The sequence below is a fragment of the Glandiceps talaboti genome, chromosome 2 (genome assembly GCF_964340395.1).
Source record: "Glandiceps talaboti chromosome 2, keGlaTala1.1, whole genome shotgun sequence".
NCBI lineage: Eukaryota > Metazoa > Hemichordata > Enteropneusta > Spengelidae > Glandiceps > Glandiceps talaboti.
The window spans coordinates 24,318,317-24,345,341 of record NC_135550.1 but is presented as its reverse complement, the minus strand read 5'-3'; the positions used below and the strand labels follow the sequence as shown (position 1 = coordinate 24,345,341).

The window sequence follows — 27,025 nt, the reverse complement described above, 5'->3', positions numbered from 1 at the left end:
TAACTGATTACATTAAACTACTAGTACAATGGTACAAGGAAGTCCAATTTTATGATGTGTGTCCTGAGCAATCACAACCACGGCCTTTACAAATGGATGCTTAATAAGTGTACATGCACCATACATATAATATATAAGATAGAATGAAAGCCTTCTGGTATTGTCCTACAGATAGTCAAACCATCCCTTTAAGCATAGTAACCAATGACTTCTTAATGACAGGACATCAAACTATCTAAAAAGCTGACAATTTCACAGGGTTTCATCTTATTTACGACAATTAGAAGAATTTGATTCAATTAACTGCATCTTTTGTTTCCATGGTGTACTTTTGACATAATAACTTAATAAAACTCTGGCTGTCTCATATATATGGAGACTATACTTTGAAGCCAATTTTCTAAAAACACAGTCCTATAATTGGCGACGAATGGTTCTTCTAGTTTACAATTATCATCCATACACCACACACACACACACACACACACACACACACACACACACACACACATATATATATATATATATATATATATATATATATATATAATATATATATATATAATATATATGGAATGTAAGTGTTTAAGAAATATGTGATGTGAGATGTGATGTGTGTATATATATATGGAAGAACAGTGCTCAATGCAATATTAGTAAAAGAGCGTTCTAGACTTAATCCAAGTTATAAAGATGTTATAAGTCGTTACTCAGAGCTCGAGTTTCACGCTTCCTCAGCGATCATCAAGCGATTGATACATTGAAAATGAAATTGTCAAGGTCGACATTTACGTGTAGATATCGACCTTGACCATCTCAATTTCAATGTATCAGTTGCCTGATGACGGTTGAGGAAGCGTGAAACTCTGAGTAACGACTTTATATATATATATATATATATATATATATATATATACATATATATATACAATTATATATATACAATTATATTGTCCGGCCAGTTTCTAACGTTTACCAATCCTTCATGTAAAATGTATTTCCCTTTCAAATACCAAATGTAATCTCTATTTGACCGTGACTACGGTTTCACTGTACTGATTTGCCTAGTTTTTTTTTACATTTTAAAGAAGACAACGGATTCGCATTAGGGTTTATCTCACATCACATATTTCTTAAACACTTACATTCTCTCTATACATACATAATATTACAGATTGACAGTATAAAACTAATTTCAATTCCATACCTTTTCAAATTTGTATATATTGCCTGTACTTTTCAAGTGTGCGTTTATGGCCAGTCTGACATTTTAGAGCGATTGACATGACTGTCTGTTCTGACTGTTGTCCATTACATGTAATGGGAATGTTCATACAAGGTGGTCAATTTGACATACCGTCATTCGTACACACACACACACACACACACACACACACACACACACACACACACACACACACACACACACACACACAATACACACACACAATACAGACAGACAGACAGACAGACAGACAGACAGACAGACAGACATTTCGCCATGTCTCTAGCACTGTTGTTAAATTGTGCTATATTCATACTTCCTACAAAAGAACGAATTAAAGTTAGTTTTTTTAAGGATTCACTTCCTTAATCCACATATTTATCATTGAAATGTCCAACATGCAAAACACATTAGGAAGATAGCTATCACTGAGAAGATGTCGACAAGCGTGTTGAGCAGCTTTGCATACAAATGAGTAACTGTTCTTCGTCGTATGTGGAACAAATCACAAATGGCCAAACATTATAACTCTATCGTGAGAAATCTCTATAAGCCCTAGACGTAAAGATAATGTCATGTATTGAATAGTAACGGTGTCATCCAGAGATTTATTCCATGAAACTATCCTTGTTACAACATCTGCACAACCAGTGCAAAGTATGTTACAAACACTCCGAAGATCTGAAAGATAAAATAGTAAATAACAAATTAGAGAGAGAAATGCCGAAGGGGTAAGAAAGTCATCTCAACTTACTAGCACGTCTGTTAGGTATGTGACTGGAATGATTTGCTTCATGATGATTGGATTTCAATTAAAAATAATCGGTACATAAAGTATTATCATAGCTTAATATATTGCTAAACAGATTTTTAATATCTTCTGGAAAATTAAGGACAAGTTTTTTTTTGTGTGAAAAAGGTCTACCTTTATTGTTTAGTAGTACTCTCGTAATGTCCTATATATTACTCTATGAGTGCCAGAGGAAGTGCAGTCTGACATTTCGCACATTCCTAGCTTTGAAGCAGCGACTAAAACTAATGGAATCGTCACTCATCAAAGAATGCTGTCTGAGTCTACATTGGATAGCCATACTAATTCATACACGTCTGCTTCGTATTATTCCCATACCACGGCTTTACATTACATTATAATCAAAGAAAACAGACATAAACAAATAAACAAAAAAAGACTACAGTTAGATATGACAAAACAGGAAGACTTAAATACCGTTACTAGGAACTCCTTGGAGATACAAGTCACGCCCCATAAAGAGAATCCTATGTTGCCGGTGTGTAGTTTGAACAGCAATCGGTTCACCTGAGGACATGTAATCGAAAGAAGAATTTATACTTAAATGAAACGTTGCTGTCATGATCCATCAATGCTAAAATCAAATTACAGACTTGTAAATTATTTGCGTAAACTTTGCCCAGTCTGATGGAAATTCCCATTCAATGAAAAGACAGTTTACTTGGCACATTGTAGTAACTAGAAATTTTTAGAATCTCCTTTGACACTTTTGATGTCTCGGCTACACAATTGTCTAATGTAAGTGTAACTATCTTGAATGTGTATATTTTATCATGCACGCAATATAGTTCTCATTTCTCCGCATACAAATATACGAACTAATGACAGCTGTCAGTATCTGAAAGTAGTTGATGAATGCATTTAATTTATATCATTGGTAAGATTAATAATGTCCTTGCTCACCAGTAATATCACATTGTTTGTCGGATTATCTTCAAGGGTCATGTTATGAAGGTGTTGCAAGGGAGAATGTGCCTGTAAAATAGAAAAGATTAAAGCCAACAACAGATTTGCGTGTAATTTAGTTGCAAGCCTCTTCTCTAATCAAATCTCAGTAGAGGGTTTTTTCAATGGAGTTAGATTCCACAGGGAGAAGAACACACAGGCATTGCATTATCAACATTCTATGTTTTGTAATGTGTTTCCAATTACTGCCACCGTATTTAGATGGCTTGAACCCTCTCACATAATAATTATCTTTTAATATGTCGAGAAGGAAATATATTGGATAGGTTAACAAAGTGTGTTTCATTTTAGAGGATTGATTTTGAAAATGTGAATTATTCGTTCTAAATTTCATTTTGGATTCAATAGTGTGTGGTAAATTAGAAACATCTACAAATGGGTATCACACGTCAGTATAGCCGGAAAGTCAGTGGCTGATAATGTATACGTATAAAGCAAAGCGTACTAAAGTGTTATGGTGTATTTGTACAAAACATGTAAATAGTTTTACATCGTCTAGACGCTTACATAGAATATATAGATAAAATACGCCATGTATATTGCTTGCAATGAACACCCAGCACGCCTTAAAGATTTCGTGTTTAATTACGCCGTCATTTGATCGCCAGTAACGACCACTGAATAGGACGCATGGACGGGGCATTTTAAGAAGTGTGTGTGTGTGTGTGCGTGTGCGTGTGTGTGTGTGTGTGTGTGTGTGTGTGTGTGTGTGTGTGTGTGTGTATGTGCGCGCGCGCGCGCGTGTGTGTGTGTATATGTGTGCGCGCGCGTGTGTCTGTCTGCGTGCTCGTGTTTTTGAGTGTGTGTTTGTGTGTGGAAGGTAGGGTGTAGCTGCATGTGGACAGTTTGAAAAATGTATTATCATAAATGCTGGTGAAGATTTGTTGTTTCTGCTGAATACATAGCCCTCTTTTGAAAATCATATTTGTTTTCTTGAGTCACGGGTTAAATATAGACCTAAGACTGGCTAAGACAGATGAAATATTTAGGATCATCTGTAAATTGAAAAAAAAATTATTTGATATTTGATTACATCCAAAGATTTATTAAAATACTTGATATTATAATGTCGAGTAGCAAACTAATGTGCTGTGCATGACTCGATCTTGTTTATCTTAAGTTCAAATATAAAATTGTTGTTTTTATCTCCAAAATTAGGAACGTTAGTGCAAGACATGTCGCTCTAGAAGAACAGACCATTAATCAATGAACAACAATATATTACGATGCAAATCACAGGCCAACGACTGTAAATTGCTTTAGCCAAAATGATTACTTAGTTCGTCGTGTTCATGATTGGAAGTGAAATACATACGAACCATAAATTACTAGGTAATATGAGAGGGAGAGTGAATATTGTTGCAACTAAATTGGATATAAGTCTTACTACAAAATGAGATATTAAAGCGAGTTTAGGTAAAATATACGAGAAACTGTGCTATATGTCAATGTATATAGAATGTGTTATTAATACCTAACTGTATACAGAAACTGTCGACAGAGTTTCTTTACAAGATAAATTGTGAAAGCGATCACGATTGGTGAAAATTTGTTGAGTTGATAACACTGGAAAAGGGAAGATGGCACTGAAAGATAGGGATGCTTTTACCTTGTCGTGAAGTACAGCGGCAAACCAGGAGATAATGGTTAAATTGATGAAGGTAGAAAGCAACCAAAACAACGCAATTAACAACGTAGTCGATGTTATCTCATTGTAAAGTTTCAGTAACTCGTAAAGTAGAAACATTTCTGTCACTAAATCTGTTGCTATGGCAACCATACAATACGGTGCGTAGACATCATCAGCGTAAGAGACCGCATTACACAACTCTTGATGCTCTTCAGCAAACGTTTGTAGTTGTCCCATGGGAATTTTGTTGCGTTGAACTTGTTGACCAAGTATTTGGCTAAGTTTCTCAAATTGTTTAGAAAGGATGCAGCATACGATGGCAAACTGTGTTGGAAGAAATGTCCATGCTGAACTACAGTAAATTATCAAGATGGTAACAGCAGGAACAAAACGGTCGCCAAACGGTTCAGTGAAATAAATAGATTCGTTTTTTAATTTCTCAGACGGCCCAACACACGAGTAGGTGATGAGGAAAGCGTTTGCGAAAGTGAAGACCAAGCAACTAATAACTCCCAAAATGGTTGTTTTGCGTAACCATTTTTCATCTAATGCCAGCCCTAGTTTCAGACTCCTGTCACCTTGACAATGTTCGTTGAAATAATCGAGGAACCTTGAGAGACCCTTTTCTCGATAACACGCCATGAAACAAACGGTTGAGTTGCAAGCACAGTGAAAATACCATACCAATGTAGCTACCTTGAGTATAAAGACGTCTTTATCTCTGTCGTAGTATGTCCACATAGCTGGAAAAAATCTCACAAAGCAGAACCATAAAACTAAACAGATTATCAGACAGTAAAATCGAGTGTTGAAAATGCCGTTGATAACCCTTCTCAATATTCCATTCCCTCCAACACAACTTCTTGTTGCTGACTGGTGATACAGTCCTAGTATCCCCATTGTGATGAACAGAGTCTTCACGTTTAAGTATAGTGGTGTGTCTGTTGAAGCTTCCGTTGTTTCATGGCCAGTCTTTTCAGAGTTTTCCACTTTAACGACGAGTGTTCGAGTTCTGTCATTTTTGCTGCCGAAAGGACTCAGCTGAGATTGACCCAGTGGTGTAATTCGAGAGATTCCGGGTCTGGGTAAAACGGTACGTTTCATCGTTTTCACTAGAAATCACACGGCCCGTTGAGTTCGGATAAAACTGAACCTCCAATGTACTAAGACGACGGAATTAATTCGATGACTTATAATACAGATTGCAAACATCACACAACATGTAGGCTAAATGCTTTGTCGGTCTTCTCTGGAAAAAAAAGCTGCTCTCTCTCGAGACTTCGGATTCGCTATAATCTTCAATCTAACTTGACTTGAGCAACGATTTATATTATGGTAATACGAATACGAGGTGATTACTTTCTCATCTCGGAAAGTCGACTTGAGTTGTTTTTATCGATTCGTTATCACTTTACATTCTGTCCAGTAGGTTCATATGTTACTCTTAGGATGAAGATAACCATGACGAAATTGTAAACTGTTTGATGACACCTTCCATGATTTTGATATCGTTAACGTTGTATCAGCTTCGCGTTTCTCTTTCATGATCTGAATTTGTGAAGTCTGTGCAGTGAATATACCGCAAATAGAATAATAAGTACTTTGAGCACATTAACATAACTCAATTTGTGCAAAAATGCATTGCAAAGACTTCGCGGCAATTCTAAACCCACCATCATACTAGTAATTGACACTTTAACGCATATTTCCCTGTGTAAGATAAAACTCAAACTACAGGAAGAGCAGTGCAAGCCGTTTGATTTACTCTCAATAAATAGCTGATGTCCCCCCCCCGTCACTGTGTATGGAGAGGACTGAGTGGTAAATATAACTAACTCGTTAGTTCCGATTTTTATGTTCAGATCTATTCATGATCATGCACTCATGTACATATTTTCGATGTTCACATGGACCTAGAATTCGTTAAAAGGGTAAGTCACCTTGCCAAATACAAGAACTAATTTGGGTTTGCAACATTGGACACAATATCGAAAGGATTGATAAATGATAGGTTTATGACAGAATATACCACTGTTATATGGATCAATGTCAGTATGTCATTTTACGGATTCAGCTTTCCTACTGTATTTTATGTATTTATACGATCAAATAAATGATACGATACTGTTTTTAATACTTAATGCAGTCCATCACCCATGACCGTAGACTCATAGAATACATAATTATCTCGTGCTAGATTCTTTCGAAATTCCTGTGGCGTACCTATTTCTTTTCAGCCGAAATATTACATTATTATATAATAAAATAAAAAGAAATGTTCAGTTCAATAATATATAGTAATATAAACAAACTACACATAGTAACCTAGGCTCTGATTGAATGCCTACGTCGTATAAGCTAATGTTGCCGCATTATGGATAATGGCAACTATGTACAAATACAATGTTATAATAATGTCACTTGTGTATAGTACTTGCTTGTCAATTACGGATTACATTATTGAAATGGACAATTTATAAATGGTGCAGCTCAAAATAAGACAGCATTGACTACGGATACATGCCACATTGTGACAGCTATATATGTATGTGTTTCGGTTTCAATATTGTACTTCCCAATTGTAATTGATATAGATGTAGTATTAGAGGTGGAGAAATCACAGGGGGCTTTTAGTAGGTTGACTAATACATACATGTATATGAACAGATAAGGATATGTGAACGGACATATTGGATTTGCTGTAATAAGTACATGTAAGGAATATTAAGGAAACTATCAATGTGCGAATTTAATCTCGCGCCTTGACATGTTTTAAATTTCAGTTTGGATGGTATTTTCAATTTGACAATTATTTCTGCGAAGAATTGATACCAGAACAATGTAAGGTTATTCAGATACAATCATTTACGTACAATTCGTAACACTTAATGACATATTAACATAAACATTTTCAATCAATCAATCAATCAATCAATCAATCAATCAATCAATCAATCAATCAATCAATCAATCAATCAATCAATCAATCAATCAATCAGTCAGTCAGTCAGTCAGTCAGTCAGTCAGTCAGTCAGTCAGTCAGTCAGTCAATCAATCAATCAATCAATCACGTACTGACACGTACACACACAGAGACACTCACATGATCATACATTTACATGTAAAATACAAATTCACCCAAACCTGGGTTGTCAATTTCACCATAGAACTACCTCCATGATATCACTAAATGATATATCACATTCTATAGTGGTATTATTGTATATATTACATATACATCACATACGTCGATTAGACTTGAAGGCCATGTAGCCCAGAGAATGACAGAAAATGTCATTCAACAGAACGACAAGTCAGTCAAGTCAGTATGTATGATAGCCATGTCTCTGGACTAAAGGCTATGGTATTAACTTTTAAATATATGTAGGAGTTATATGTAAGAAATAGAGAAATACATTCAATGTGTGTATTCATTGCTGCAAATATTATCACGTGAAACGCGGAATCGATTGGTTTGATAATCAAGCACTAATTACTACGAGTACTTGAGTGGAGAGTGACCAGGCTACCGTTTATAACAATAAACAGCAAACACATCCATATATAAATCTAATCCCAAACACATTTCCACATTATTAACAAAGTCTTCCACAAACATTGCGGTCAGCATATACAAAGGAATAAATGTGTACATTGTTATGGATCACTGCAAGCTCTTTTAAAAATGATATCACTTAAATGCTCGGGTTTACTACTGACTTTGTTCGCTGATCTGAACACATGATGTGCGTACAGGTACGACTAGACCGTTGACTGCAGATTCCTGTACTCGTATTTAACAGACAAAATGGAGAGCGTAACCCAGGGTCCGAGTATTCCATTTGAAGTACCCTTTGAGAAGACGGAACGAAAAGTTAATCCACGACTTTCTTTTGTGGAACTATACGGTGAGGAAAAAGACGATGTAGACACCGGGATAGAAACTGTTGATAAGACACAGACGAAAGAAGACATAACCCTTTATAGATCGTTCAAGATGTTGTTTAAAGTTATGGCTATCTTTGGATGTTTTCATCCTCCAAACCTTGAGGACAAAGAAGACAAGATGACGAACAGTAAGAGGAGTTGTACCACTATTAGCCTTCGTAAACTATTCAGTCTACGCACTTATTGTATTCTCACAATTATTTTACACTGGTGTGACTGTTTTCGATACCTGACTGCATTTTGGTCGGTTGGAAATATTAAGGATGGTTCTTTAGTGACGAAAATTAACACCGAAGTATGGTACCTCCAATGTGCTGTTAATGGCACGTTTTGTTTCGTTGTTTTTGCCCGTGCAAACAAGTTCTCAAAATTTCTTAATCATTGGTACAAACACTGTGAATCTCCTCAAAGTAAAGCTTTAGGTCTTGCCATTGATGAACAATGGTTAAAACGTCGAGTTTTAGTTCTAGTAATTCTAGGATTCGCAATCATCCTGTATAATTGGATGAGTTTTTTTGTTTATTACATTGGTCCATGGAGCGAAGTTAACGCAACCAGTATTTACCGTACACCATTTCAGACGAATGGTTTTATCTATCCGTTGCTGTGCCTTATTCCAATACATTCAGCTGCTTGGATATATACAATGGTGTTCTTTGTTCTTGTCTGTATGACTTTATCTCGACAGTTTGCTACTTTAAACGATAAACTAAACTCACTGATCGCCGATGATGGTACTTTCAGTGGCGACCTGGAACTATTCAGACGTGAACATCAACATCTGTGCAAAGCTGTTGAGATTGCCGATGACGTATTCTCAGTGTTTGTGTTTTCAACACTTTCAAGCAATCTACCACTGGCTTGGTTCTTTTTATACAACTTGATTCGAAACACCCAGACTTTCACTGCCGCTACTGCAATCATTTCTATGTGGGTTGGTACAGTTATTTTCTATCTGACGATGGTTACTTGGTTTGCTGCTGCTACACACGAGAAAGTAAGTCATATGCATAGCGCTATCTCCCTAGAGTACAATATACGAGATATAATAATTTATTCGATATTAAAAAGGTGTATGACCCGTGAGAAAGTCCGTAATCTTACGATGTGGAACTATTTTCGTATTGGCAACTATATATATCAGTTTGCTCATGTCATGCACGTTGGGATTGAGAATTACCTCAGTATCATCAAACTAAATGAAATCTTAATTTTCTGCATGCAGTGGCCTTGAACGTCATATGCAACATGAATGGTGACACTCACGTGTGTGTTCTTTCTCCGTTTGCAGGCCCATGGAGCCGTTACTATTATACATGATATCAAAATCCCACCGAAACCTAATAACAGACTGGTTATTCAGGTAATGAGTACATTTATAGCGTTCACCCAGTCAGTCACTAATCATCAAATTACAGGGGTTGCATGTTATTTCTCTGTAAGCCTATGCTCTTTGTATTAACTTTCGGGGAGTATGATTTGATTGAAAATGTGATCTTTGATTGGTATGCATGGGGCAATTATTTATAATCTTCAGCTTTAATCTCAAAGCTATCTACATTTGTATTATTCCAGTGTTTGTACAGATAACGATTACCGAGACTTTGACTTGGTGCCAGCAGGCATACATTCTATGACCACCAGGCGGGAGATTGTGACAACGATCTAGGAGTTGTAGTGATGACAAATATTTTACATTTTTGGGGGTAAACTATCGTATTTATCTTTGGCAAAGTAAAGTGTGCAATGTCCAATCTGTAAATACCAAGGGTTATTGCTTGCTGAAACCATGGCTACCAAGAACACTTTACAGGCATCCATGTGTTTTCGTTTATCAGTGCTGTGCAATCGTAAATTTGTTCACATTTTTCTTCTTCTTTCAACAGATCAATATGTTTTTGGCTAAACTAAATGGTCCGGCTATTGGATTCTCAATCTTTGGACTGATTTACATAACAAAGGAATTTGTTCTTACGGTAGGTACATGTTTTATAATTCTGGACAAGTCCATCTGTATTTTCAATGTTTTCCCTTTCACTTCGTAGTGCTCGTAGTGTCGATATACGGCGCCATCTAACACAAACAATATATTTTCTTTCGTTTTAGGTACTTGGCGTGTTCGTGACGTACTTCGCTATTGTTTCAGAAACATTTTGATAACTACAAGACTGCAGATGGAATCCTATCTGCTGTTTATTAGTGAAATATTTGAGATGTAAAAGTCACAGCATTGAACATAATAGCCTCCTGGTGAAATTAAGAAAACTCCTTGAATTGAGACAAACAAGAAACAAATATTCAAGGGAAACTTTTAGGGGTATTTATTATTTACAAGTTTTAATAACCATAATAACCATAACATTTCTTTTGTAACAAATATACAATATTTATATTTACATTTGTAAAATCATTGTAATATTATTTTACATTGAAAGGACTTGAAAATAGTGTTATAAAAACTGGACAGTCTTGTTTGGTATTGATATTAAATGTTTGTTTTCCTGAATTATACAAAAATGAAAACAGCCAATTAATGAAACAATATTCTAAAAATATATACAATATCAAACACCAAATAGAAATGATGTTAAAATAAATATGCTGCTTTCTTATTTCTTTATCTGTTTGCCTCCTTTCCAATAATGAAATTTATCAAATACAGTTTTGTATTTTTTTATGATTAATTTTCGCAGTTCTTCATTTCGCATGATGATCCTTGTCAGGGGTGTTTCATTCACTGCTACTGTACCCATGTCAAACTTAGGAAAAGGCCTATGTGTAAAGAAGAGAGAAAATATACATTAGGATAAGCAGTCACACAAAGAAAAGAAAATGTACACTGTGTTAGGCAGTCACAAAAATAAAGAAAAGAGGAAATACACACTGTGTTAGGTAGTCACAAAATAAAGAAAAGAGAAAATACACACTGTGTTAGGCAGTCACATATTTTAAAATAAATAAGACGAAACTTTTTATCAAGTCAAATGAAAAAGATTAACTTTTAATTTGTTTCTGTGTTATTGGTTTTTTGTGTACATGCATTTGATTTTTGTTTACAGAATTTTTATTACTTCATATTTTAGTTGAATTTTTTAAGACCTATTATTATACGGAACAAGCTCTGCCTTATTCATATTTGAACTGTCATGTAAACTCAGGTAATTTGACCATTTTAGCTTGTGGTCACAAATCTGCTTTAATAAACTATGGAGACTCCCATAAACCTCCATGAATAAACCATCAGTAGTCTACATGACTTGAAAACTGAATAGCTATAACATGATCAAACCATTCAAACAGAGTATACTAGGGTAACATAAATCAGTTTATCATGACATTGTTGAGTGAAATAAATGTGTATATAAAACATTTGGTCTATGACATACTTTCTTCCTTCAATATACACTTGTAATTTCAGAAGGATTTTATGGCAGGTGGTAAGCTGGTAATAAAATCTACCCACATTTCTGAGAATATTTTCTGAAATTTCTGAGAATATTTTACTAGGGACCCCATAAAATTACGGTACAGGGTAGTTTAATCTACAAGTATTATAAGACTTCCTCTTCTTGTTATCAGAGTTTCCAAACCTTAGCCGTACTGGTGTCGTAATTTGTGATGAAACTATAAAGTTATGTTGTACCTCTTGGATTGAATTTCTTGGCTTTTAATAGTAGCTAACAGTATATATTTCTATGAGACCCGGATTCACTTTTAAAAGATGATTATTGTGATGAATTTAATGAAGACCATATACACACTATTTCAGATTCTTCTACCAGTGAAATTGGGATCCTCCACTGGTACTATAAATCCCATTTAAGTGATCAAAATGTATACTTATTCTGCTAGTAATAGCAGTAAATTATAGATATACATGTACAAGATCTTAAGACACTTACTGTGAATCAACAGCTGTCTCTGAATGTTTTCTTGTGAAGTGATGTATTTTGAAATGTACAGGACTCTGCCTGGCAGCAGACAGTCCTAGTAAGACAGTATTGGCTATGTAGATGGTTTCACTCTTTTTCAGTCCAAGTACTGTACACATATTGATGAATGAATAAATCATCATCTCTGAAAGCTTCTCATTGGTACTAACTATTGCCTCTGGAATAAAACAAAATATGGAAAAAAGAAATTACATCTTGTGACTACTATTTCCACTAAATTTAAATATGAAATAGTTACCCCTTAACATTTCTAGATTTTAAGAGAGGTCAATTTTTAGTATGTTCTCTGAAAATTGTCAGCAAGGTCTTTGATATACAAGCATCCTATAAACCTTCTCAAATAAGGTGACATACTACTACAAAAATCAAGCTATAGGCAAAGTAAGATGCACACAAAGTAACACCATTGTTGATGCATGTGGTAGATTGCCCAAGTGGGTGATAGCAGTTCCCTGGTATGTCGATATAATCACCCTGTAATTGAGACATTCTAAACACCATTCTAAACATCAAAGAAGATTGAATATGTATGTAGCCACTTGAGGAAAACTTGCCATCAGAGACACCACCCTTCAGTGAGTGTAGTTAGATCAACGGCTGATGCTAGTTTTGCAACTATAGATTTAGCAGAGACTAAGCTTGTGTTTATCTTAGTTTGCCAATGGTTTACTTTCCATAGTTGTAAGTATCTATGTACATCTGTGTAGTAAGCTGTGATGATTTGGTAGTGTACTGAAGGCCTACAAGTGTACTGTATGGTGATGACTTAAGTCTTACAAGTGTATTTTATGGAATGGTGGCAACTAAAGCCCTATAACTGAATTTGTCATGTATTGCTTTTTCAGAGTGTGTGATACACTTTTAGGTTATTGTTAAGCAACTTGAGGTTATGATATGAAATCTATTTAAAAAATCCAAATTCTGACCTAGCAATCTATCAACAACGTGTAAAAACAAAGATTATAATATAAAAAAAAACTCACCATTTTTATTGAGACTCAGAGGACATGTGGCATCTACACTGGCTGGGTTTTCTAATGTTGAATTGATATCTAACTCAAGGTTCCATTCTTTATCCACATTATCTGAACTCCATGTCATTTCAGGTTTAATGATGTGTGTAGTTTTCAGTATCTGTCGAAGTCTAGGAATGGGCACAGCACTGACAAAACTATATACGACACAGTGACTGGAAATTTTACCCCGGATTTCTTCAGCCACTGTTGGCAGTTGGGACGGTAGTACACACAGGAACAAAACATGTACGGATGCTGCTAAGTGTGCATTATTGTGAAAACACTTTACACCTCTTTCTTGAAGTTCACCTACAGAAATAAAATGGCATTGATCACATTAACTATATAGTATAGATAGGGTAATCACAATATGTAAAGATTGGGCCAATTGGGCTTCAATTTTTATCCATTTTAGTTCTTTATAAAATGAATAGCTATGTATTAGAATACTTCTATTCTGACTCTGTACATCAAAAATAGTACGAGTTGATTGAGAGGACTCTGTTATGGTGAATCCATTTTGAATAGTTTATTTTCCTCGCAATAAACAGTTTGTGTTCAACAGTAAAATATAGTTCCTTTCGAACAGTAAATTCGAAACGAATGCGACATTTCACTTCATCTACTATGGACCTTAATTATGCAATGATTTAATTATTCAGCTATCTGTTACTGTCCTAATGATTCTTGGAACCATGAAGAATATATTCTCCAAAGTTTGTGTAACTAATTCAATTTCCATTTTGTGTTTGATAAAAATCTCACCAAGTGTTTCTGGTCTTCTTGTTGATATCCTCAGTTCATTGGGTTCAACATCAGCATATGTTAGTAAAGTATTGGCTAGATGTGAGCCAAGACGACCACATCCAAGAATTCCAACACATATAGGGTTTCTCTCCTGTGCATCTTGAAGGAATTTGGATGATTTAGTCAATTTAGGATTCCTCAGTTCAATTATCTCTTTTCTGAAAATTAATCAAGACACAAAACAAAAGAAAAAAAAATTAAAACTCTGTTGTTGTTTTTTTAAACCTGTATGACTCGATCACATGTTCATTTCTAAAATGTTTAGTGTGAGTGAAATGTTTATCAGTTCATACAATATGGATTGGCATGAACTACAATGTACATTTCTTTCAGCAATTTATGTTTAAACATCCCACACTTCCTTACTTTGTTATATTATTCGACACTTATTTCACAATTTTAAATTATATCAAAACTATTATTCTACATTTATAATCATTTAATACTAAAACTTTGTTAATAAATAGGTTATTTTACAAATCTATGATCATTTTATGGCACTTATTTCTGTTATTAACTGATAAAGAAAAGAAGGCTGCAGTGAAATCTATCACTGTATCAGGGGGAAAAGACTGCAGTGAAATCTATCACTGTATCAGGGGGAATTTTGTCAGTGATGAACTTAGCCTACTGACAGATAGGAGACGTCGTACAACAGATACAGTTTAGTAATTATCAACATTATCCTGGGTATGATAAGGTGTATCTATGGAAGTATAACGTGGGCTATACTTCCATGGTGTATCTAGAGTTAAAATTTGGAATTGTTTACCTTATATATATACACTTATATCTTCTAGGTATGTGTTTAAAACATATAGGATATTATGCGTAAAAAAATAAATTCTCTATTTTCTGGTAATTTTGAAACATTCTGAGACTTCTATGAACTTTTAGAGGAATGGCTTGGCCATAGTGGCTTGAAGTTACTCAGTTATGGGGGTACTACTGTCAGCGACGTATAAACACGTATATATACGTCCCTGGGTACTGTCTAGTGACGTAGTGTGGTGTTATGGTACCCAATGAGTTAGATTTTATATTCTCTGTTCTTCAAAGATTTATAGAGATCACACCCAAAGTGTCCACGTTGTTTACAACCTGTGGTGTTCAACACACAGGTAACCTTTGACTTCAACTTTTCCATCATCATAACACCATGGGTATACTCACAATGTCTGTCAAACACTGAAACAACAACATGAATGATGACCGCTGTACTCACCTTGCTTCGTTCAAAATGGCAATAAAATACGAAGCTTGAGCACAAAGTGAAACATTGATCGCATGAGAACGTGCTCTTAATACCAAATACGATCTTTCTTCTTCTGTCAGGGCATTTTCAAACTGTAAGGTTGGTAAATCTCTCGTAATGTCTGAAACACTTTGTTTGCCAGCGTCCATCACCGCCATCTTGTTGCCGAGGTTTCCAAAGGACCCTTAGGCAAGTCAATATTAATGTAAACATAGTATAGATTTACGAGTATACTAGTGGGTCTCATTTCCTCCAATTTACACATGTGTGTATGTGTAGGGATTTAGACATAGCGTGATCCCGGGAGTGTGATTTACCATGAAATATGCATTAGTTCAACTCTTATTATCTGTTGCTCTATTTTCTACAGCATTTTTTTTTCTATCCATAATTTATAAAGACACAAAACACTCACAGATATTTTCTTTAAAAAAAAGTCTGGTTTCCAGATGTGATCATTGCGGGGGGGGGGGGGGGTTGTTTGTTGGTTTGTTGTCGTTTACTCATGTATGTATCTACTCATTTGTCGGTTTATTTTGTTTGTTGGTTTACTTGTTTTTGTTTGTGTGTTTACTTGTTTATTTATCCATTTATTTGTTTGTTTGTTTGTTTACTTGTTTGTGTTTTGTTTGTTTACTTGTTTGTTTGTATTTGTAAACAAAACTAACTGAGCCTGAGCTCCCTGTGGTACAAGTTGATATTTTCTTTCCCCGGCACTGCACCACACTTTTAGTATAATGAACACTCAAGTTGTTAAATACTTATAATGTACTGTTTTATCTTCTTTTAGTTGTACATATACACAACATTCAAACTGCACAATCAATAACATTGATATAAATTGATATATAAACTTCATGAAAGCTACTGTTAATAGCCACATCTCAAAAATTACATGAATGACATAATGCAATATAAAAACTAAAATAATATAAATACAAGTTGGTTTACCTAGTTGTGTAACACATTGCATTGATTTTGAATTGAAAAACTAGTCATCTTGACTGAATGTTTTCATATGCAAGAGGAAAGATGTTGGCATTCAAAACTATTTCAATATGGGAATAATTTTCTTGCCACATCTGTCATTGCTGTCCTAGCTAAAAACCCTCTGCTGTCATTAAAATCTTGCAGTCTCGTTAAAGTCTTGCAGTACCTTGTATCATAGAATGCTAGGATTTTTATTTTATCACCACTACCTCTGACTTTATGCACTTAACTTTTATTGTGTATACTGTTTAACACATTCCTTGTAGGTCTCATGTTATTAAGGAATGAAGGCAAGACTGATTTCTAGCTGCTTTTAATAGCTGATGTCAAGTATTAAAGTCATGAAAAGTCACTTCACTACCTGTGCATCGCACGACTTCTCTAAAAATAAGAGAATTAAAATTAGCCATGAACTGCTGTAAACTGACACATGGCATTTTTGGAATGCAAACAATCAAGGTGCTAATTACAGATCATGATATCCGTTTGTCACCAAGAGCTTTAGTGCACATATCTACTACTTCTACCTTCTAATGTCAAGTCATTTCTATATGGTATGAGTAGAAACAATAAATAGACTGATAGATATGACAAAATGTTGTTTTACTTACCCAGAATTCCCTACCCTAGTGTATAGTACGTCTGTTTGTGGCTGATTTGAATAATTTTATTTCTCTTATCTTTACTAGAGAAGTTGTGCAATGTAAAGATAGTGAAAGTGACTTTTCATGACTCACTCGACATCAACTTAAGCAGTTAGGATGAAATCAGCATTGCCTTTGTTCCCCTTTACATTTTCACTAATCTAATAACGATTTTAATCAACTTTCAAATCACTTTTTTAACCACATTTTCAAGTGTTATCACATTTCACACAATCAGTATCTTGACTTGTCAAGGAATGGTCCACTTGAAAGATGCATTTCAAAACATGTCCCCTTGTGGTGAGAACATGCACAATTGCACATATTATAGACAGTATTATACATTTATGGTAAACTATATTTGACTTTCATTCAATACCAGTAATATACAGTGTCCAATCTCAAAAACCCTCTCCTTACAAAGGTCATTGATACTGCATTTAGTATATAATTCCAAGTAACATGTTGACTCGCACAAATATATACTGGTAGGCCTTTCATGACAAGTATGTGGGTATGGGAGTAAACAACAACAACAACAACAACAACAACAACAACAACAACATGAACTTTTGTACTTTTTGAATGTGCGAAATTTATTAGCAAAAAAAACTATAGAACAGTAAAACAAGTTATAAAATCAAATAAACTAAACCAGTATGTACTGATAATCAATATGAAATATGAACAATACTGAAAAGTGTTTTATGAAAATATAATAAAAAAGTAAGAATTCTTACAGCTTACAGTAGTGTTTAGCCATATAATAAAGCAGTTAATAGTTAGGACACTGAAAAAGTTGTTGAGAAAGTAAGTAAAATATAAAAACATTGAAACATTCTGTTGGCATATCAACTCCTAATACTTCACCCCATGCTGTATTCCAATCATACAGCCTTGTGTCTCGTGTAAATTTGAGTTATTTTCTGCAAGGTGATTTTGCTCTCCTAAAAAAGAGAGCCCTCTATGGTAGGTTGGTAAATTTCAACCCTGGGCAGTTCTACGGTACAGTACTTTCAAACACCATCACAGGAGAACTTTTCTTTTAAGTGATATTTGGGAAAGATATTATAGAAATATTGAAATAATAAATAAATTATCAGGTCTTTGGACTTAATGGTACATAGATAAATAATTGTTATGTATTTGTGATGGGTATCTGTATCTGTATAAATACTGGAAACTAGCTCACTACTGAGCAAAATTTTTCCAGGGTAGTATTTCATGTAATACTACACATGTACACACCATTAAGGTAAGTCTGGTTGTCCATATAATATAAAGTATATTTGCCTTCAAATGAGTTGTTTGATGTTATGTTTCATTCTACGATAATGAACATATATACTCCATGTACTTACAAAAATCCTGAAACTGATATTTCAACAACTGTCACTTGACACACTAATACTTTGAACATCAGCAATTCCTGTCTCCTCAAGTGGTTTCCGTTCTGCATTTTCAAGATATTCCAATCAGTCATATAGTGTTTTGCATGTATATACAAGCTGAGGTCATGCGTATAACTTAAGGAATGTACTGTAAGTATGTCAATACACAGTATGATGTTAGATATGCTCAGTTTCTTATGTAATGAAAACCTACAAACAGTCATCAGTTTACCGGGTTATCTTAAATCTTCTGCGACAGTTATCAACAACAGCAGGATATATATGACAGCATGTGTTGTGGTACTTCAACAAATGGTTCATTTCAAATAGAGATCACAATAAATTAACAATTCAACATAAATTACTGTAGACAGCCATTTTTTTAAAAAGGCTACGGTACATTATAATTATCATCATAAAAAAACCTGATTTAACAACTTACATTTCATAAAATGTACTATGTCATATGGCAGCAAATATCAAGCAACAAAAAATATACTCTTCAAAAACACATACAGAAAAGTTACTTTGGTTAATGTCTTGTAAATATTTCAGACGTGTTGTGGACGTGCCCCTGAGTGGGATAAATTGGTGGTCTTGAACTTGATAACTTGATACTGATCATTCTTCACTGAATTTCAAGGTGGTTTGGAAGTCATTTTAGAGTTGTTCTTTCCGATATATGTTTGGTTTGTGATTTAAGGTGAGTATCTCCAGTAAAAATGTTTTTGTTCACAGAGTTGTTTGATGAGGTTTACTTTAAAGTGATCATTAAAGCTTACTGTTCCAGTCTGAGGAAGATCCAATTCTCCATATACTGTAAGATGTAAATGAAATTTGAAAGTTTGATTCATACAATGGAAGAGCTTGTGTATATGTATCCTATCCGAGTCATCTGGTATGTAAGTAAGCCTCTCTCTTCTATCCTCACACTGTGGTTTCTATACCTCGTAATCTTGGAAACAGTATCCGTGGGGATGTACCCTGATTCAGAGCATCTTCAAATTCCACTAACTGTCCCATGAAATTTAGGTTTGGTGAGATGATTGGTCGCTTATGCTTGACATACTGATATGCATCTGTCATCGTCATATTGGTGTGCTTCATAATGTATGCAATACAGAGAGTTGCAGAGCGTGAAACCCCAGCATGACAGTGTACAAGAATATTGGAGCCGTTATGGCGAGCTTCATCTGTAAGAGAAATCATGCAATGTGTCAGTAATGGACTATATTCACACATCAATACATGGCTACATTAATCTCTTAAAAGACATCACATGGAGCTAAATGCTTGGGATTGTACAAAATGCCAGACTAAATTAAGCTCTGTTTTTCCCCTTTTATTAGATTCCCAGTCTTTCCTTAAAAGTCATGTTCTGTACATAATCACTTTAGAAGCTACATGTTGGTTTGTATGACAAGAATCTGCAATGAGATTTCCTGTGTGTAATAAACTACACACACCAATACTCTAGCCATTATTTGTCATGCATATACATGAAGCAGTGACATACAGTTCTCTTGGTGAATTCACCCTGCAAATAATTTAAACTGCCCTCTGCTTACTAGAAATGTCATGTCAATCAAGCATGGTTCAGACACTGTACTCTGTTATTACGAACAGCTTATTGGTACATGCAGAATCAATTTGGAATAAGTTCAACACTCACAATTTGCAGCATGACTGAGTTGTATCAATTAAGTTTGCACAAAATGCATTATGTCACAAATAGAAACTATTGTACCAAATGACAGTCATTTCCATTACGTGTCTTTCATGTGTAATTACAGGCTTAAAACATATACTGTCATTTCAGAAGACTTAGACGAACTTGCTGATATTTAAACGTAAGCAGTTTTGGAAAGCAAGATGAGTATCAGTTCTATTACATGTTTCTAGGAGCGATATCTTACATGGGTTCTCTCGAGGGACATGCTCAACACTATGTCTCAACACATCAATTCTGTATATTATAGACTCAGAGTATCTGCACTGTGAGCTTTTTAGAGTTAAATAAATTCTTCAGTTTTACGTGTGCTTAATAAAAAGTAAATTTTCAACTTGTAAATATACAGGGAAATTGTTGAATTTAAGTGGAGAAACTGTACAAAGATATGGTTGTACACACACATACACACTGTAGTATTTATGTAGTAGTTCAATATTACATTTTGTTGAATTTCTTTTCTCCTTTATTAATATTTTTCACATAAATTAAGTATATGCGAGGGACTGAATACCTGACTATGTTCAAAATGCCCTTTAGAAGTCTTGAGTATAAATTGCACTGGTAAAAGCTATGTGTATGATACAGAAAAAATGATTGAATTATGCAACTATCTAATGATAAAGCTGGTAGAAAATTACTTTTCCTCGCATACTACTCTAACTGGAAATGAATGGCCAGCAGGTTACAAGTCTTCCTCTCTCCAACCTTGTAAGCCAAGGCTGTCAGTTATTACATCGCAAAATTGAATATCATTCTTATGATATATGACACTTCAAAGTCTATAATGAATCTAATCATAAATTTACTACGACAGACATCTGACATTTCTTTCCCTTGCCCAATAAAAATCACTCAATTTTATTCTAAATCTGATAAACATGACAGCTGAAAGTTTGGTAAATTTGTTGCAATACACAGGAGAATTCAATACCATTTTATCCTCTTTTTCCCAGAGTGGAAGAGTCAATTGCTTAGATGGATGCCACTAATTACATACGAGTGTACCCAGCCTGCCAGATTTCTAAGAAGTAATGTAGCTACATGTACTGGACAATGTATTGACATGTTTGATTGAATCTCTTGTGTGATCACAGATGTGGCAATCAACTTGCAACACATCAGGAAGAGTAGCTAAAATTATCGCATTCACATATATGACATTGAAATGTATTGTACCACCTATTACACTTGCAAATTTCCCCAAGGTAACCTATCTGATTGGAGTTCATTTCCCCAAAACCTTTCACTAATAGAAAATGAAAATGACATCTGCAGTTCCTTTCATTATATTTGTTCAAGACTCAGAGCTGCAATCATTTACTGCAAGTACACGATGTCGATCGTTTTAAATTTCGTTTATCTATCCATTCCTTCTTTTCAAAATAATGCATTTGAAAGTTTTCCTTGTCCTCCACATAATTGAAACATGGATTAAATGATAAGACACATGGTAATCTGTGCAAAGTACACATATAAGTGACCTTGTAGCTGTAATTCCTGATTTGGGAGCCATTTCCTCATTGATTTTTCCACCTCTAGTCAGTAAGTTTACGTGATCTGCATATGTTACACACTGATGAACATTACCTTTGACAAGAACTCACTTAAGACAGCTTGTTATTTGAAATGGATGGTAAGACAGGGTATTACCTCTCGTTTTGATGGAAAGGTAAAAGTTGAATTATGTCAGGTGAGGGCAAACAACTATGATTGGGTACTTACCGATAAATTCCGAAGCCTCTTCAAAATACTGTGTCAAATTCTGTTGGCAGTTGTCTGAGGCAGGCAGTCTCTTGTACTTGATACTGGCAGTGTCTTCAAAGTACAATGGAATGTGTGAGGTCACATTGAGGACATACTTAATTTGCAAACGCTCTAGGAGATCCATATCTGATGCATCCTTGTCAGCTCCAAGATAGAGGAAAGGTAAAATTGATGATGGTGGAAGATTGAGTAATTTCAGTTTATCTGGACTGGCTTCTATCGACTCTGACGCATCGTCTGTTCTCAGTGAATTTGCACACAAATTCTGATAATGTTCTACAAATGTTTGTATTCCACCTATAAATAAACAATAAAGAAGAAAGAGAAAATGTAGTGAATAGATGTTTCTTCTTTACTCTTGTTTTCAATTTTGTTTGGTCAGCATTGGACTGTGGTGGGGGGTGGGGGTAATAAATCACTGCAACTAAATCAGTGGAGACATACTTCATTACAGCACAGACCAGGCACTTAATACAATCTGCAAGATTTGATGCCATGGGATTTGTTAGCTGGAACCTCAAATGAATTATGTCAACCTAAAAGTACATCTACTTTGTCCACGTTAATTGCTTGTGCACAGTTAGCTATAATAGTTAAGAAATAACAACACTCTCACCATGAAAAATCTGACATGCCTGCAGCGTTTCTGTACATTTTAAGACTAACTAACCCTAATGAGCAATCTTGCTCCCTGTATGATATCAGCTTATGTGTTTCCTTAACAGTAAATGTTTTACCTTTTCAGTTCCAATAGAACTAGTTTTTGAATTTCAATATTCTCTCATTAAGTTTTCCAACCTTATGGCAACAGAAAGAAATAGCCTTTGGTGAGAAATTTATCACTGCATGAAATAATACATTTTGGGTTTGAAATTAGCTGTATTAAGTATTTCCCTACAAATAAAGTATGGTTTGCAAGGCTCTGATTCTGCAGGCAATATATGAAGCATTAAGTAATTCACTGTGGAAATCTTGGGAAAATTTATAGCCAGGGTTACTGTCTAGGGATTTATTTGTACTCTGTGGGCTACATACATGTAATGTTGTTATCTGGCATACCCATGATTTGACTCATATTGAATTCTGGAATGTCAAGAGGTATTTCAATATACCAGCAAGTGTTGAATGCTTACAATATTTGAAAGCTCATGGCTGTGACGGTAAACCTATCACACATAAACTGGATACATCAAGCCTAAAACAGCATTTAATTGACATGCTTGCTATTCATGCGACTGTCGTCCCTTTGTAATGAGGCAGGATGTATTGTGGAATACTGATACTAGTTTTAAATGAGCCACAGATGGCTCTCCATCTTGGTCATAATTATAACTATGAATTGTTACAATTTTCAAAATTGCCTAGCCAGTTGACTTTTAAATTAGGTAAATGAAATATAAGTCCCTTTCTTTCTGAGTACATATACATGTATATTTCAGTCTGTCCAAGTTTTAATCTTATTTATGACAGGCATGAAATACAAATTAGGGACCCATGAATTTATAATACATTCTGTAGCATTTCCATGATGAAGTTATAATTCAGTTTGTGGCTGGATGAATTTTATCACTGTACATGTATTTGTAAACTTATCAGTTTAGCATAATAGTTAAATTTTCACCAAGTACAAGGATAGGTTGGAAACATACAACCAGGAGGTTAAAATGTCACCAGTCCACTTTATTTTAAAGGTGCTATCCTCAATTTGCATTTTATATAAATAGAACAGGGATTTTTTAGGAGCTCACACTGGCAGAGTTTCGATCACGCTAATGTACATGCATACTCTATACATTAATCTTGTATAGAGTCAGTGACACTTTAAAATGTAAACTGAAACATCACTTTTGGGATTGAAAAGAAATTCATATATTTGAAGAAATAATATAGCAACTTTATGGTTATTTAATACAAGTTTAGAAATATAAACTAATACAGGTTAGAATTATGTTTGTGGAAAGATATAATCCTCCATCTGCTGTTGGATAAAATATCATCATCACAATCATTCATCCATCAATTCATACGAGGTAATTGAGCAATAATCTACACAGGGGTGCAGTTTCATGCATTATCTATTTCATAACACAGGTGACAGGTTCCTTAGCATCACATTTTCTACATAACAGTATCTGTGACTTGTGTTACACTTTGATGATACACCATATTCTTTTAAAAGTAGCTACTGATCTGAGTGAAATCTATACCACTGGCCATAAAAAAAATCAAAGGCAAAGCAATGTCAGCTGCCAACAAGTCTCTATATATGGTCACAGTAACATTCATGGAATGCCCCTGTATTACATTACACTCTGTGCTTTTTTTTACATACACACAAACAAATTGAATGATCTTTTTGCCTTAGTTTTTTTTTAAGTTTTTTTTTTTTTATAAAACATGTAATACTGCTTTGGCCAAGAAAACTGCTCTGTTTATTTAAATAAAAAATAGAGTAAAACCGACAAAATCAACAAACTATCACTGCTGAAGCCATGGATGAATGTGGTGAGCGATTTCAGCTGTGAATGATGACATTTTCATATCTCATTGTTGATCTCATTATGCTCACACATCTCTCATGATGGAAATGGAACACCCATATGGTTCTGAATGCTATAGCTTGCCGCCGGTGTGTTTGCAACTGTAGATTAATCTTGCCAACAAGAATTTTAACATAAAACATATGCATCTGATCTGATCCATCAGTTAACATTGAAGCAATACAAAATTCAATCAGGAAATGTCTATGTTTATGACAACAAGAGACATAGACAAACTAAACTGTACAAAGACAAAAAATAATGCTTGGCAAAAGAAGCACCAACAGCTATTACATATGATATCAAAGTGAAGTAGGCAGTCAATAGAATGTACCACAACAAAACATCTCAGAAAGCCAACATGATTGAACAAGTTTTAACAAGTTTTAAACAGTGAATTCATACTTTACAATCTTTATCACATCACAGGTTGAGAATACACCAGCAGAATATTCACAATCACTGAGTAATATAGTCTGGTACAGTAAATAAAGATTTTTTAAAAAAAGCATGACCTATATTATATAACAGAAAATATAATATCAAACATTTACATGTATATTTTGCTTGAGCCTCATGAAAAGCACATATCTTGTCATGAACTTGTTTATTAGGTCGTTGGCCTTGACTCACGAAAGCTCAAGAACGTCAACATATAATTTACATGTGCGTCATTGACAAATAATAAACAATAACAAAGGACTTCCCACAGCACACTGAATGAATAGACTGGTACGAGATTGTCCTTGTAAACACACTCAGCAGATTGCACGGATATGAGTTATACGTACTATGACATCATCACACTATTTTAGTTTGTTTACTAACTTGTTTGATTGCGAGACCAGTTTACAACAATATCCAATCAAAGGGCCAAAGTTTGACGATAAGTTATGGCTATTTTACTATTTAGAGCGTACAGGACCAGGACTGAGACTGTCCAGTGTGACGGCTAATATAAAATGGTTGAATTAGTGTTATAAATAAATTCACATTTATTTGTACATATACCGTTACATGTCTAGACAAAAACTATAACTTCTACAATATATATGTACGCAGTATAACTTATAAAGTTTATCTACATATCTACTGCCTTACTGTTCGGTTAGCTAGGTTCACAATTACATTATTTTTTTTCGTGAATACCTTTAAAAAATTAATAAACGAAATCGGAAGAAATTGTAACTGGTCACAGACCTACCATTAACAGTTATTATATTATTTCATAATATAAGAGTTAAATTACTAATACTCACCCTTGACGTACGAGACATTTAACCCTTCATCCCGCAAAGAAGTCAGAACTAAATTTAGTGGGTGCATTGGTGGTAACAGATCAAGATCGTTTGTGTTTTCGTCGTAAACAATAATTTCTTTCGAAAAACGTTTCTGAAAAATCGCCTTTCCATCAGGCGAAGTCACTAGGTCAACTAAAGTAGCCCTCCCTTGCTGGAGTCTCTTTTTACTCAGGCGGTCCGAACAGCTTATATTAATGGACTCCGAAACATGACTGTTATTGTACGCAGTAAATGGCCTACAGTCGATCACAACCATACACTTATGTGGCTTCATAAGTTTCGCTGCAAGTTCACGGGGAGTTATTTCTCTAATGTCTCCTTCGTTATTATTACTTCGACATGTTGTACAATTGACTGCGTTCGTAAACTTATTACCTCGGCGTTTAGTAATTGGCATTTTATTTGAGCTTACCCCGGTTCTGAGTTTCGAATAATTTGTAGACGCTGAAGCGGGGAACTTCGGCGGAGGTGTAGCAGACGGGTTTGTTCGATTTATCGTTGTTGCACCAGGCATGGGAGTCCGAGTTGTAGGTGGTGGTAAGCTGCTACTCCGAAGTTTCAGATTGAGAGACCTCCTATCCAATTTTGGCACACAGGAATTCCCACACTTCACCTCTGGCATTACAAAAGGGAGACGTGGACGACGAGCGCGAAGAACTGCTTCGACGATGCCGTGTACTGATATCACACAATCCCGCAGCGAAAGAAAGAGCCGAACGCAAAATATTACGGTAATATTCGATGCATTCAGATTTGTCTTGCCTTCAGTCAACTGTAGGACCGACAAAGTCTTTGAAGAAAGTCCTTTGATAAGCATTAAAGCAGTTTGACACAAAATCTCTCTTCGATCAAAATTAGTGGTGAGTAACCCTGCACGTCTGGCGAACAGTGGATGAAAATAAGAACAGCAGACTGTTCTTTCCTTATTTGGCACAATGTATTCCATTTTTGGCTTATGAATGACGTCATTTTTGTTACTAAATATATCACAGATTTATTTCGGAAGGTGATATCATAAACACGAGGATTTACGAAACTTGACGAAATAGATG

At 34.9% G+C, this 27,025-nt stretch overlaps 2 protein-coding genes across 2 annotated transcripts; both read right to left on the bottom strand.

The window, feature by feature from the left end:
- Nucleotides 1-11,023: 11,023 nt before the first annotated feature.
- LOC144453515 (NADP-dependent oxidoreductase domain-containing protein 1-like) lies at nt 11,024-15,786 on the bottom strand. Its single transcript, XM_078144828.1, has 5 exons — nt 15,582-15,786; nt 14,315-14,514; nt 13,517-13,858; nt 12,483-12,690; nt 11,024-11,352 (listed from the first exon to the last, which is right to left on the bottom strand). The coding sequence occupies exons 1-5, from the start codon at nt 15,767-15,769 to the stop codon at nt 11,190-11,192; spliced, it is 1,101 nt and encodes a 366-aa protein (XP_078000954.1). The 5' UTR covers nt 15,770-15,786; the 3' UTR covers nt 11,024-11,189.
- A 2,662-nt stretch (nt 15,787-18,448) lies between these two features.
- Nucleotides 18,449-26,934, bottom strand: LOC144453753 (dual specificity protein phosphatase 10-like). The gene is made up of 3 exons (XM_078145096.1): nt 25,932-26,934; nt 22,091-22,429; nt 18,449-19,829 (listed from the first exon to the last, which is right to left on the bottom strand). The coding sequence occupies exons 1-3, from the start codon at nt 26,917-26,919 to the stop codon at nt 19,564-19,566; spliced, it is 1,593 nt and encodes a 530-aa protein (XP_078001222.1). The 5' UTR covers nt 26,920-26,934; the 3' UTR covers nt 18,449-19,563.
- Nucleotides 26,935-27,025: the final 91 nt, after the last annotated feature.

Bases quoted from the DNA above. Each gene is read 5' to 3' on its own strand.
- LOC144453515 (XM_078144828.1), bottom strand. From the start codon at position 15,769: ATGGCGGTGATGGACGCTGGCAAACAAAGTGTTTCAGACATTACGAGA. The intron at 14,515-15,581 runs GTGAGTACAGCG...ATTAATTTTCAG, and splicing joins GCCATTTTGAACGAAGCAAG to AAAAGAGATAATTGAACTGA. The intron at 13,859-14,314 runs GTGAGATTTTTA...TTATTTCTGTAG, and splicing joins AAGAAGACCAGAAACACTTG to GTGAACTTCAAGAAAGAGGT.
- LOC144453753 (XM_078145096.1), bottom strand. From the start codon at position 26,919: ATGGAATACATTGTGCCAAATAAGGAAAGAACAGTCTGCTGTTCTTAT. The intron at 22,430-25,931 runs GTGAGTATTAGT...GTTTATTTATAG, and splicing joins AAATGTCTCGTACGTCAAGG to GTGGAATACAAACATTTGTA. The intron at 19,830-22,090 runs GTAAGTACCCAA...TTTCTCTTACAG, and splicing joins AGAGGCTTCGGAATTTATCG to ATGAAGCTCGCCATAACGGC.